At 39.1% G+C, this 15310-nt stretch overlaps 1 protein-coding gene and 1 pseudogene across 4 annotated transcripts in view; one reads left to right on the plus strand and one right to left on the minus strand.

The window, feature by feature from the left end:
• PPP1R13B (protein phosphatase 1 regulatory subunit 13B) overlaps positions 1-15310 on the minus strand; it is a 90125-nt gene that overhangs the window by 60680 nt on the left and 14135 nt on the right. For all 4 annotated transcript variants that reach the window (XM_061612253.1, XM_061612252.1, XM_061612256.1 and 1 more), the window contains exon 2: positions 732-879. In XM_061612253.1, the coding sequence (XP_061468237.1) occupies positions 732-879 (148 nt within the window). The remainder of the gene's footprint in view (positions 1-731; positions 880-15310) is intronic.
• On the plus strand, positions 2701-2818 carry LOC133378557 (5S ribosomal RNA; annotated as a pseudogene).

Genomic DNA, 15310 nt, shown 5'->3' on the forward strand with positions numbered 1-15310 from the left:
TTGTTTGCTCTTCACCAGTTTCCTGGGATCATGCCAGTCTACAATGTACTCCCATAGATAGAGCTAATTTATAGTAATTAAGCCTTTTCCTTGTGCCAAAAGTAATTGAGTGGGCAACTTCTTCCATTCCGAGAAACTCATATATTTTATTAGCCATAGGTTTAAGGCTAAATGTGCACATTTAACTACATGCAAGTCCATGTTATTTGTACACCATCTTCATAAACAGAAGCTACTAAACCAATTTTGAATACATGCCTCTTCTAACAACAATTAGAGAGGAAGAGGTAATATAACGACTACCGAGGGGAGAGCACAATATCCTAAAGTTATGCCCACATGTCTGAAAATCCTACTTGTATTTTTTAAAATATGTTTTTTATTTGAAATATATAAAGAAAGATTAAAATATTAAATATTCACATAATACAGAAACCATTTTTTTACTAAAATCCTATTTGTATTAATTTGCCAATTTTCATATTATTAACAAACTCCCTACATCCTGTAAATAACTCCTCCTCCTTTTGAGTCTAAGGAGGGGACTGCAGGTGAAAGCATAAGAAAGTGTTTCCCTAAGGTTGAGGGTGCTAGAGCGGGTGAAAGCCAGAAAGCTTGCATCTGTCTGAAGTGAAAATGAAACAATAAAAACCTGGCATAATACTACATTAATGCAAAAGTAAAAATTACAGTATAAAGTAACTTGTTCGGGATACCAAGAAATTGCTTACCATTTCCACGCCACACTTCAGAAAGATGGCAGCTACCTTCCCCAGGTTCTTTGCAAAATTCCACTACATCTCGACAGGTTGTTTCAGGTGTAATTGGCACTTCAGTCAAAATCTGTTCATTGTTACTCAGGAACACAGTTAATATCATCTGAAAAACAAGATAACACTATGTAGAGCCAACCTTTTAATGTGGCACAGATTTGGTTTGCATAAAGTCTCATAAACACAATTTGGTACATTGCCTTTTCATGAGGGCTAGGCACAAGACAGATCAGAATCTACTCATAGGCCTGGGTGATTTGCAATAGATCTGCAGGGGTTTCTGACTCCCAGTAGTTGAATAATGCGAAACTTTAAACTAGAAAATACATTGCCTTAGAACTAAAACAATAACAGATAAAGATCTGCCCAGAGACAAACAGAAACAATAAATCACTTTCCCCATCTGTTTTCACCAGTACCTTATAAATACCCACACACTGGCAACATGGGTAATTCATGGTTAAAGCATGGCTGGACTGGAAGTATTTTCTTTCCACTACCAAAGTAAACTGTAAACAGCAAGGGGAGATAATTCTACTATACCGATAATCAAGGGACCAAAACATGCCACATTGCCTGCTCTTCAACAACTTTAACAGAAAACACTTTTTCAAAAATTGAAGAGATTTTTTTTCTATTGACAACCTTACATTTCAAAACACCTTCATAAAAATATAAGCATTAATGTAGCCTCTTAAAATACAGTAGGGCCTTAAAATAACTAATGGGTTGAATAAAAAAAGTGAGTAGAACAAGTTCCACAACACAACACAAGTGGAAGATTTTATGTAAAAAAAGTACTTGGAGCTTCATAAGAGTATGTGAAGAGATCGCACAACTACATGTCCGTACATGGGGTGCATGCAGTTCCCCTTTGGCAAACCCTAATACCTAGACACAGTTTCATATTGTAAAGTGCTCGCAGCAGCCACTTGCATGCAGAGCTTGGAAAAGTTACTTTTTTGAACTACAACTCCCATCAGCCCAATCCAGTGGCCATGCTGGCTGGGGCTGATGGGAGTTGTAGTTCAAAAAATGTAACTTTTCCAAGCTCTGCTTGCATGCAAGCAAGCCACTCTAAATCCCAAAGCACAAAAGTAAGCTGGAATGGCAGGAATGCAAACAGCTCCTCAGTGGAAAACCATGCTTGCTTTACACTCAGGACTTGAGGATTGACAGTGGCCATGCTTGTTTGCAATTATTATTATTAACATTTATATCCCACCCTTCCTCCCAGAAGGAGCCCAGGGCAGCAAACAAAAACACTAAAAACATTCTAAAACATCTTAAAAACATTTTTTTAAAAAAAACTTTAAAAACATCGAAAAAGCAATACTAATACAGACACAGACTAGGATAAGGTCTCTACTTAAAAGGCTTGTTGAAAGAGGAAGCTCTTTAGTAGGCGCCACAAAAATAACTTGTCTAATATTTAAGAGATGGTGCCTGTCTAATATTTAAGGGGAGGGAATTCTAAAGTGCAAATACCACAACACTAAATGTCCGCTTCCTATGTTGTGTGGAACGGACCTCCTGATAAGATGGTATCTGCAGGAGGCCCTCACCTGCAAAGCACAGTGATCGACTAGGTATACAAGGGATAAGATGATATTTTAGGTACCCTGGTCCAAGCTGCACAGAGCATTTTACACTAAAACCTGAACCTTGAACTTGACCTGGTAGCTAATGGGAAGCCAGTGCAATTCTTGCAGCAAGCAGAAATAGCAAGCGTCTTCCAATGGAGTGCTGTTGCAGACTGGAGGACCGTGGTGCATCCCAACTATTAAGGACCACCTGTTGAGATGGAATCTGCAGAGGTTCCTTTCCCACAGAACCCAGTAACAGGTTGGATATATAAGAGGCGAGAAATCTTCTGGTATCCTGGACCCAAGCTGTATGCAGGTTTGTACACCAATACCAGCACCTTGCCTATGGCCATACTACCCTGAACACACCTGACTGTGTCTGATCTCGGAAGCTAAGCAGGGTCAGACCTGGTTAGTACTTGGATAGGAGACTGCCTGGGAATACGGGGTGCTTAGGCTTAAAGGAAGGCAATGGAAAACCACCTCTGAATACCTCTTACCATGTAAACCCTATGAATATATATATATAAAAAGATTCATAGGGTCGCCATAAATCGTAATCGACTTGAAAGCATATAACAACAAAAACCAGCACCTTGATCTTAGCCCTGAACCTGGTTGACAGTCAGTGTTATTTCTTCAGCAGCAGTGTAACATGATGCCAATGCTCTGTTCCAGTGAGTAGTTGAGCTGCTTCATTTTGCAGTAGCTGCAGCTTCCAGGCCAAACCCACATACAGAATATTGCAGTAATCCAATCTGAAGGTTACCAATACATGGATGACAGTGGTCAGACTATCCTGGTCTGTAGCTGTCTTACTAGCTGAAGCTGATAAAAGGCACCCCTAGCCACTGAAGTCACCTGGGCCTCTAGTGGTATAGATGGATCCAGGAGTACCTCCAGACTACGAATACTGTTGCTGAACCTTGACAGGATTCAGACTCAAGTTTGTTGCCCTCATCCAATCTACCACCAAGTCCAGGCACTGGTCCAGGACTTGCACATCTTCTCCCGATTCAGATATTACAGAGAAACAGAGCATCCTGATGACACCTCACCCCAAATCTCCTAATGACCACTTCCAACAATTTCATGAAGATGTGAAACAGCAGTGGGAACCAAATGAATCATTGTAGCACCCACAGCACAACTGCTAGGGGGTCAAAAGATAATCACCCAATCCTATTCTCTAAAACCAATCCTGGTGATAGGATCAGAACCAGTGCAAAACAGTGCCCCCACTTGTGACTCACCAGGCCAAATGCTACCATCAGCCGTGTAATGTTGCCCACCATTTTTGTAGGCTCTGGCAGACAGCAAAAGCAGAGGTTTATGAAGAGGTTGATGGGCTGTAGTAGATTACATGGCTAACAAGCTGTGCAGCTTGGGCAAGAGTAGCCTTCCCCAACCTGGTGCCGTCCAGATGTTTTTTAATATAGCTTGCATCATCCCTGAACACAGATCATGCTAGCTGGGGCTGATGGGAGTGCCACCTCAATCGCCATGCCTCACAAGTTTTTTAAAAAATATTTATGTGGGCAGGCATCAGCAGAAACTTGTATGACTTCAGAAAGACTCGCAGGGACATACTTTGTGGATTAGATCTGCATTCTTTTCCATACTAATATCTTTTATTATTGTTTAAAGTGATGTATCTCACAGCTGTGTTAGAATGTTCTACCCCAGCCTTCCACAACCTGGTGACCCCAGATGCTTTGGAACTCCCACAATGCCCAACCATGGGACACGGTGGCTGCGGCTGATGGGAGCTGGAGTCCAACAACATCTGAAGGGTAGCAGGTTGGGCAAGTCTGAGCTAGAGCTATATGTAAGAGCTACTTTCATTCTGTCAACAAAATTCAGGCTCTAATTATGTATTGATGAAAATACTGCTGAGGCTACTGCAGTATTAAAATGTGAGGCAAATATGTTTTTATGCAGATGACTCATTGGGAAGAAAGCATGTGCCTTGTCAAAACTACTGTTTTCAAAGTAGAGAATTAATTTTTTGTTGTTAGAAAAGCATAGCTGAAGCCCACAGCTAATTTTATATCTTAATAAAAATCTACTTAACAGAGAGGTTGAACATGGAGAAGCTATTAATTCTAGTACATATTCACAGTGGCAAAATTACTGCATGTGTGAATACGTTTCTTTTTCCTAACCATTATGGTTCACTCTAAAGCTATGGAAATTACCATTATGAATTGCATGATATGGGAAATAAAGTGGCACAGAATATCACAAAAATATACCAAACATATTGCTCCTACTCCAAAACTTGTACTTGTTCCATTTTAAGTAATAGGTTGGGCTTCTGAACCTGAGGAGACATTTTAATATTATCCCAACCTATAATATTATCTAGTAATGGGAGAAAGGGAATTTGCTCTCTTGCGCCAAACCACATGCTTGGACTCTTCAGGATGGGACCATTATTATGTTTTTCCTTTATTAAAACTCTGCAATCCTGAATGGCATACAATACCTACAGAGAATGTTGTTGGAAGGCATGCTTACAAACAATAGCAAAAAGCATGTTAAAGTCTTGTGTAGATGGAAAGGTGTTGCAATATATATTAGTTGCATGCACTATATTAGATTGGGATCCAAAAAACCTTATGTGCAAACAGAAATCATGTGGAATTGGGGGTTGCAATTTTTTTCTTTTGGCTCTGTCCCTTTACTATGTATCGAATGCTGCTCCAGGATCAGATTTTCATGGGGTACAAAGAATTGCAGTAGGAAAGTGTTACTAGAAGAGCCCTGATGTACACATTCACATTGTCCTTTTGATCCTGGGCACAGCATAGTTATGCAGCACTTAGTACTCAAAATGCTTCACATTCAGTATCTCAAGGTCAACTGAAATGAAAAAGCCAACATTCAGCCTTACCTTCTCTTGGTCATGGTGGCATAACCATAGCAACACAGTAATACATAAGGGGCCATTCAAATATGCATCTCACCACCACCCACCTTCCTGCTATTTAAAGCTCTAGAGTCCAGAAAGGACTGTATTATGCATAGACTAGTATCTACTAGGGGAAGGGCTATTGCTCAGTGGTAGAACATCTGCTTTGCACGCGTAAGGTCCCAGGTTCAATCCCCAGCATCTCCAGATATGGCTGGAAGAGATTCCTGCCTCAAACCCTGGAGAGCCTCTGCCAGTCAGTGTAGATGATACTGAGCTAAATGGACAAATGAGCTGACTCAGTGTAAGGCAGCTTCCTATGTATACACCTGTCAGCCATCAGTAATACTTAAAACAGCCTTCAAGTTAAGACAACATTATCTCTAGAGATGGAGTGGTGAGAATGAGGGACAGCGAACTTGACTAAAGCCACCAAGCAACTTCATGGCTGAACCTGAACTTCCAGTTCATAGTTCATGCTCTTCATCACTATGCAACACTAGGCTTGGTCTCAGCTAATTAACACAATGAACAGGTGTTACCAACATGAGGTATAATCAAGCACATGTTAATGGTACATCTTTTAACGTATGCCACATAATACAGCCTGGTGGAACTGTGCTTATTGGGAATCTAGAAGAGGCAGGAAGGAAAGTGTTGTTGATGGATGGTATACTTTCCAAAAATAATCAAAAGCAAACACAAACCTTAGCTTCAGAGGGAAATCCTTCTCTCTTGCCACTGTCCCAGTATTAATGAAATGATAATTGCTTTATTACCAAGAACAAAAAAAGCAGACACTGGCCAAAATCCAGACAATGACATAACTATTTCTGCATGTCCAAGAGGACTTGGGGATGATGTTTCTTGAACAGCAGCTTCCTTGTGCCACATGACAAGCTTCTTTCAAACTTTGAGGTCTTTGAAAAGCACTCTGTGATCTGGCTAGGGGAGCCTGAAGAGCAGGGAGAGTAAAAAATATCCTTGGGCATGTGTCTAAGCCCTCAAGTACACCTAATTAATTTATTTGGATCTGTAACACTTCAGACCTAGCTCCAGTTTTATAGTGGGACTGCCATTTTCATTACAATTTTCAAAGGAGAACACTTCTTCATCTAAAAAGAAAAAAATCAAACACAAACAGCATTCTTCTAGTATTTGGGAAAATGAAAACTTTATCTCCAACTTTAGTAAGGATATAATAATTTATTATCTCTTCCCCCCAATTTCCCTCTGACTTCACATGGGAGAGGACTGGGTTTTCATGCTTCAATGTTTGTTGTTATGTGCCTTCAAGTCGATTATGACTTTGTCTTTTCTGCAGTCCATGGTATGCACAAAGCTCTCCTCCAACACCACATTTCAAAGGAGTTGATTTTTCTCTAATCCGCTTTTTTCACTGTCCAGCTGTCACATCCATACACAGAGATCAGGAATACCATGGTCTGAATGATCCTGACTTTAGTGTTTAGTGATACATCTTTACATTTGAGGACCTTTTCTAGTTTACTCATAGCTGCCCTCCCCAGTCCTAGCCATCTTCTGATTTCTTGACTATTGTCTCCATTTTGGTTAATTACTGTGCCGAGGTATTGATAATCCTTGCCAATTCAATGTCCTCATTGTCAACTGTAAAGTTACATAAATCTTCTGTTGTCATTACTTTAGTCTTCTTGATGTTCAGCCGTAGACCTGCTTTTGTGCTTTCCTCTTGAACTTTCATCGGCATTCGTTTCAAATCATTACTGGTTTCAGTAGTATGGTATCATCTACATATCTTAAATTATGGATATTTCTCCCTCCAATTTTCACATTTCCTTCATCTTGGTCCAATCCCGCTTTCCATATGATATGTTCTGAGTATAGATTATACAAATAGGGTGATAAAATGTACCCGTCTTACACCCTTTCTGATTGGGAGAGGACTGGGTTTTCATGCTTCAATGTATTTCAATCCAAATACCTTCTTTACAATGTCCTTATTATCAGCAAAAAGAAATTCCTTATGAACAAGCTATCAAAAAGCAACAGAAATATTCTGAAATAACTCTTTTCCACGAACAGTGCTTAAAGAAAAATAAATTGACAGTTACATTTAAATAGATTTCCTGAACTTTTAACAGATTTCCTTGTTATTAGGATTGCTAGGAAAGAAGACATTTTCTATGGCTTAATGTTTACAGAAAACCATGAAAATCAGGCTTCCTTGTAACGAACAATAAAGCTACTTCGTCGTAGCTATATTTAATTCTGCTCCCAGAAACCATCTCTGATGAATTAGGTTTGCTACTTGGATATGGTGCATTTCACATAAAATGGTTTTCACTGCCCACAAAAATCACTTACTCCATTCTCTATTCTGTCCTGCATCAGGTGCAGTCCTGATGCTTGGGAGTCTTGGGCACCAGATGGAGTCAACACTTTTCTGTGCCAGCTTCTCATTGCCAAAGTGAATTGCCTCACTTATTGCCCCAGTATTCTTCTAGATTGCAAAAACAGAACAATTGCTTCTTGCCTCTTGTCCTCAAAAAAGGAGGAAGGGAAGGATAATGTGGATTTTATTGTATGAGGCACTGGTCACAAGCATCCATTAGGTTGCTGCAGAACAGTACTACACAAATAGAAGATGCTTTAAGCACGTATAAACGATCCACAACGATTTTTGTTTTCCACACCTCTGCAATTTTGTAGCCCACCTTCTCCACCTGAACTATGTACTACTGAAAAGCTGAGAGAGGAGAAGGTAATAGACTAGAGTGGGTGGGACATGCAAAATTTTACTTGAGAGAGAACCTATAAAGGGGAGTTTTTATTTATTTAGCTACTTATATCCTGTTCCTTGTAGTGCAAAAGTATTCCTCAGTTGAAAATCACAACTCCATAAAAACATTCTGTAAAGCATCTAATGAAAAAAGGGGCCAGCAATTAAAACCAAATGGCAAAAACCATCACACACACACCCCGAACAAAAGACCTGTTAGACTCATAAGGTCTTCAACAATCAGGAAAAAACAGCATGGGATTATGGGTGTTTCATAACCTGGGTGTGACTATGAAGAAGACTCTCTCTCTTGTGCAACCCAATTACACTTCCATATTAGGCAGGAAACAAAGAATGGCTTCTCCATCAGAATCTTAGGAAGTGGGCAGGATTACATGTGAGGAGGTGCTCCCTAAGATACCCAGGAGATAAGCACTGCTTTCTTCTTCTTTAGGCATGCTTCAGTACCAACAGAAATTATTAGTCCAATGCCCATCTTTATTACAAACCTATTCCCATTTCTGATATCCAAAGGACTGTGTAAAAATTAATACTGTACACTTCACATAGACGCATGTTGCAGCTAAATAAAAAGAAGGAAAGGAGACTGGCGAGCAGAATCCTGTGCATATCTATTCAAAAGTAAATCCCACTGCATTCAATGGGGCTTATTCCCAAGTCAGCATGCACAGGATTCCAGCATGAGCGAGGAAAGAAGCAGCTGCCAGAGGGGTGAAATATTGGCAAAGCCATCTGGGAAGTGAAGTTACGGCTATCATTTTTATGGCCATATTTCCATACACATTTCCACTAATGATAGTGTCCAAGTTTGGAACACCCTGACCGAATGGATCCAGCGTGTGGTCAACACATTTTTGGGGAGGGAGTGGTCCCAACTGGCCTGAAAGAGGCGGTGATCCGACCACTTCTGAAAAAGCCCACCCAAATACCTCCTTTTTAGGGAAGGTGATTGAGAGGGTTGTGGCGCAGCAATTGCAAGCACTCTTGGATGAAACAGATTATCTTGACCCATTCCATTCTAGGTTCAGGCCTGGTTATGGGACTGAATTGGCCTTAAGCGCCCATGACCTTTATTGGGAGAAGGATGGCAGAGTGTGACCCTGTTATTCTTACTTGATCTCTCAGCTGCTTTTGATACCATTGACCATGATAACCTTCTGAGTCAACTTGGCAAGATGGGTATCAGAGGCACTGTTTTACAGGGGTCCCAACAGGGCTGTGGAGTCGGAGTTGTGGAGTCAGAAGCGATTTTGGGTGGAGTCGGAGTCAGGAGCAATTCTGGGAGGTACATTTCTACCGACTCCGACTTCCAAATAAATTTTGATTGACAAGAAGCAATTTTGGGTGAAGTCGGGGTCGGACAGTAGAAAAATAGAGGAGTCGGAGTCGAAGGTTTGGTGTACCGACTCCACAGCCCTGGGTCCTGATCCTATCTCCAGGGTCATTTTCAGATAATAGCACTGAGTGATTCGTCTTTCAGCCCCCTGGCCATTGTGCTGTGGGGTGCCGCAGGGTACCATCTTCTGGGATGAAGGGTGGGATATAAATTTAATAAATAAATAAACATTTCCCCACTTTCAAGCTAATATAAGAGCCATCCTTCAAAAGTCTGGCATAGGTTAATGTCAGTCTTCCCCAATACTGCCACCACTTCCTTTTTCCATTCAAATTTATCATGCAGCTGCAACAGGGAGGTCTTGCTTAGAACTTCCACCAGATCTTCAGCACTTTCATGGCAGCATCCCAGCCACAAGATTTGTGACACATGTAAGCCTGATGATCCTAATATCCTAGTAGGGTTACTAGATGTCATGGTAGCATCTTGGACACAAACATCCATGGGGACATAGTTATCATGGATCCTAGGATGTCATGATGCACAAGAACTATATCTCCTGCTACCAACAATTCTATGGTACTTGCACCTAATATGCTGCCATACTGATGAAAGCCCCATCACAAATGACGGCCCCTTAGCTTGGAACATGGCTGAATTTAAAACTTTAATTCAAACTGGAGCCAACTGGAGCCCTAATTAGGTCATCTAAGGATAACACATTCCCAATCAAGCCCGAGATAGTGTCCCCATACAATTTGGTACACGTTTCACTAAGTGGAATAGAAATATTTACTTAGAAAAATCTATGGAAGGGAGAACATGAATCACACACAACAAATTAGTAACAGCTACACAAAACAATTATCACATGAAATGACCTTAAGGGTGTTTTCACAAGTAAGGAAAAGGGTGACTTTCCCATTGAAATGTGACACTTGTAACAGTTAATATGGCGTTAAAAATGAGACACCATTTTAAAATTGAATGACTCTTCTAGGTAATACAAATCTTTTATTCCATTTATAGACACAGGAAATACAAAAATTGTTTTGACTATCACTTGTGAAAAGAGCCTAAGGCATAACCTTGGAAATCAGTGCTGCAAGGTTAAACTATGCAAACTAACTTTTCAAATTTCTCAGCTGTAGTTTCTTGTTCACTGCAACCTGGTGCACTGCTTTTTCAACTTACAAATATTTGTAAAAAAAACCCACAAAGCTAATAGTGATCTCTTGAGTCTTTTCTTGTACAGAAAGCAACTGCCAAGGTCACTTCTAAATTCGCCAGATAAGCACCAATTTCAGTACAATAAATGAAGGTCCCTCTACACTAGGCAACTGTATTTTCCCCAAAACATTTATTCACAGGTATCAATAACAGGATTAATAGCAGCAATTTCTTTTTATGAACAGCAGCAAAAGGTTGAACTACTCCCACCAAGAAAATTGTAAGGTATTTCATTTGCAGAATGACTTTGCTATAAGTAGGAGAAACATATACAGATGTATGCTGAGGACAGCTGTTTCTCACCAACTTCTGCATAATATTTGAAATATAATTCTGTAACATGCAAGCTAGGAGAACAGTAAGAAAAGATATGATTGTAAGCAAATTCTAAAATTTGCTTTTGCTTAAAGAAATTCAAAAGCACATAACGCAAACATGCAAGTGCAGTAACATTTCAAATGAGTACATATACAAAGATAGCATCAGTGGAGAGATGTAAACATCAAAGATGAAACTAGTGCTGTTCCCTTAAAAGCTCAGAATCACAAAATAATGTTCACTCCAGGGCTGTGGAGTCAGAGTCGTGGAGTCGGAAGCAATTTTGGGTGGAGTCGGAGTCGGTAGAAATGTACCAACTCCGACTTCAAAATAAATTTTGATTGACAAATTTTTAAAAATATAAATTCACAATGTCAAAGAAGCTTCCCATGAAGTCAGTTGTATTTGAGCATTTCACCATAACTCAAGATGGAAAACATTTTGTGTGTCAGTGTATGATGACACAGGACCCAGATGAAGACAAATGCTGTGATGCCAAGATCAGTGCATATTCAGGCAGCGATAAAAATGCTCCTATGAGAGCTTCCAATGTAAAAAGACATTTACAGCACTTTCCATGGCTGTGGAGTTGGAGTTCGAGTTGTGGAGTCGGAAGCAATTTTGGGTGGAGTCAGATTCGGACAGTAGAAAAATATAAGAGTTGGAGTCGAAGGTTTGGCATACCAACTCCACAGCCCTGGTTCACTCCTAGAAAAGAATGCTACAAAAGAAACACAATAATAAAACAAGAGTTATGTTAATTTGCTCTCACCTTTCTTTTCATTATTTTGCCCATTTTCCTATTTCTCTGCTTCAGGCCACTCCTTCCCAGTTGCCAAATGTTCTCTTTTGATGTGTTTAAAACACTTTGAAGAACCATTCTTAAAACGTTTCTCATGTGTAAAGCCACACACACACAGTAAGTTTAATAATGAACTTACAAAGTGAAAGCTGGAATCTAAAATAGTTTCTGTGCACAGGCTACAGTGCAAGAATCTACTTAAATGGATATTCTGCTCTGGTCTCCAGCTATATGAATACAAGAGGTAATGACATGTCAAGATAAGACAACCTAATGAAACAAGACAGAGCACAGTTGTGACAGCAAGTAGATATGGTGGATTGAGTTTCACCTTAGGTAAGCTTACACAGGAGTTCATCAAGTATGTAGTTGTACTAACTGCTGCCTCCATTTAAGAAGTGTCACATTTGTAACAATTGGCAAATTTTGAAGTGATAATTGCATACATAAGTAGAGAAACTAAAATATTTCCCCTCTTTGGAAAAGTCTCTGAATCATTTAGCCTAGTTTTACATGCTGTGTACAAGATAGCTCAGGCTACCAGTTACATAAATCAATAGAATACCAACAGCAGTAATTATTTCCCGTGGCAATCATTGAGTGTATCTCCCTGGTTAAAAGTGCTAACATTCTGCAGTGACAATGGAACAGCAGCAATGGTAAGCATTTATACAAAGGTCAGGAAATCTCAGCGCACAAATTAGCTCTTCTCCTTACTTCCACACAGGTTCAAGCAATCCCTCCCCCTATGATCTGTACCTATTAAATTGTATCAGATTGCTTTTAGTATGACATCAACCTCATCTGTAAGACCTGTATCAACCTTTCATGGAACATGAGCAGAGGCTCCTACATTAGGGTCCAGCCCTAATTTTAAGACTTATTGGCACAGGGTATCTACCCTATTCCTTGTTGATTCTAAAGGTACACTTTGAGTGCTTTATACAACCCAACAAGAAGGTACAGGCATGTAGTAAAGACTGGAGAACAGAACTAGAAAACCTAGATTTAAACTTCAGCTTAACCACAGACTCACTTGGTAAGGACTACCTAAGAATATTCTCTTGCCCCAAGAACAATATTTGCAAAACCTAGAACTAATCTGCTTCATATGATGGGGATGAATGGGAAATGAAAGTTGCCTGTGAATAACAAATACTACTAACATATAACAAAATACTACTGACATCTACTTAGGAACAGTCGGTTCCTTCATGTATGCTGCACATATAGTCAAAGTAATTATTTTTAGGACAGTATCAATTTATTTCAGTACATATGCCCCAAAAGACCACATTAAACTATTAGGAAACCAGAATTCTTGAAAGTGATCTGTTGAAGGGGGAAATAGTTGCTTTTGTTGTTATGTGCCTTCAAGTTGATTACGACTTATGGTGACCCTATGAATCAGTGACCTCCAAGAGCATCTGTCATGAACCACCCTGTTCAGAACTGGTAAGTTCAGGTCTGTGGCTTCCTTTATGGAATCAATCCATCTCTTGTTTGGTCTTCCTCTTTTTCTATTCCCTTCTGTTTTTCCCAGCATTATTGTCTTTTCTAGTGAATCATGTCTTCTCATTATGTGTCCAAAGTATGATAACCTCAGTTTCATCATTTTAGCTTCTAGTGATAGTTCTGGTTTAATTTGTTCTAACACCCAATTATTTGTCTTTTTCGCGGTCCATGGTATGCACAAAGCTCTCCTCCAACATCACATTTCAAAGGAGTTGATTTTTCTCTTATCTGCTTTTTTCACTGTCCAACTTTCACATCCATACATACAGATGGGAATACCAGATTTTCAAGATTTTAGGTTTTTAAAAAACAAAATAGAAATGCAATTGCATTTCAGTCATGCTTTGATTACTTTTGCTCAAAAGTGGTAGGCTGTGCTCACATTAAACCATAAATGTTTAACTGTGGTTTAACATGAATAAGAGGCACATTGGTGCAAGCTGCCCAAAAGTCTCAATTTCACAACAAGTCTTGGCTTGTCATGTCATCCGCTCATGGTATGTTTTTTCTTAAACAAGCCACAAGCGTTAAGACAAGAATAAACCTTGGCTACCATTCGTGTTTTGGAGAGACACAAACCACAAGCCCACAACAGACAACAGACATACGGTTTGTTGCTCCTGCTGCGGCATAGCCAGGAGTGGCAACAGGAACAAAGTGGGGAGTCTTGAGCAGAATGCACAGTGTGCTGTTTGTTCATGTTCAACCATAGTTTAAAAATCATTTAGAAAAATATGGACAAAGGAAAGCCAGGTTCATGAGTTGATGCAAAAATTCTCAAAGTAGGAAGCTTCATAGCCACTCAGCCTACCATGCAATATTATACTATGATTCATTTAGTACCATAAATGAATAGGTGACACAGTTCACCCCAAGGACTAATAGTTTATATTTTGCATTCCTGCTCCTTAAGCAGCTTCTTTTTTTATCATTAATTTTTATTCAAAGTTTCAAAAAACAAAACAGAACAAAACAAAACAAAAACAAACAAACAAACAAAAACAAATTAATAACTAATACAATAAAATAAAATGTTGACTTCCGATTTGTCGCAGATCAGTTATAGGTCTATAATATATAACAAACCTGTCTCTTAATATATTACAAAATCACTTTCCTCCAGTAGTTATCTTAATTAATCATCAAATCTCATTAACATCACTTTATTCTTTCCGCAAAAAATCAAAGAGAGGTTTCCACTCCTTGAGAAATATATCCATCAATTTTTCTCCAAATAAACATGTCAATTAATCCATCTCATCAAGTCTGCTAGGTCCAGTAATTTCAATAGCCATTCTTCCATTATCAGTGTTAATTCCATCTTCCATCTTCCATCCTTGCACCCATAATAATCTTGCTGTCATAGTCATATAATAAGAGTCTAATGGGAATTTCCTTCCTCACAGATATTTCCTTGCCATCAATTCTGAATGTGTTACTGAAATGTTGTTGTAAAGTCATATCTCTGTTCCTCTTTTTTACGAAATGCACTAGCACATCTCTTGAGAATTTTTCCATTGTCACATATCTGTAATTAATTCTATAAATTTTCTCTATTTCAAGCTCCATCACATCATTCCAGTCCAGAAATTTTATCGAAACATTGATAGCTTTATCTCTGATATCTTCATCAATTTCTTCAGGGACAACGCTGAATTCCAAACAGTAATCTTTATCTCTAGGATCCATAAACTCCAAATCTTTTTCCAGTTCCACATTTGATATATCTGTTCCAATCTCCAGGACTTGCATCTTCCCTTTAATTTTTCTTTCTTCTTCTATTGCTTGTTCAGTTATATCTTTGATCTCATCAACCTCCTCTCTCATAAAATCCCCTATTTCTTTCACCTCCTGCTTCATTTTGCCAAATTCAATTTTCATCTCTTGATTGCCATGTCTCAGTTCTTGTTTCGTTATCTCAATCTCATCCATTATTTTCTGAAACATATTTACATCCAGGGTCTCAGCCACTTTCTTGATTGTCATTCTTAAAACCAAGAAGAAAAAAAACCCCTTCAATTTCCAATATAGCACTATTCCAAAGCAAACAGCAA

Source organism: Rhineura floridana, chromosome 2 (genome assembly GCF_030035675.1).
Source record: "Rhineura floridana isolate rRhiFlo1 chromosome 2, rRhiFlo1.hap2, whole genome shotgun sequence".
In the NCBI taxonomy this organism is placed as follows: Eukaryota; Metazoa; Chordata; class Lepidosauria; order Squamata; family Rhineuridae; genus Rhineura; species Rhineura floridana.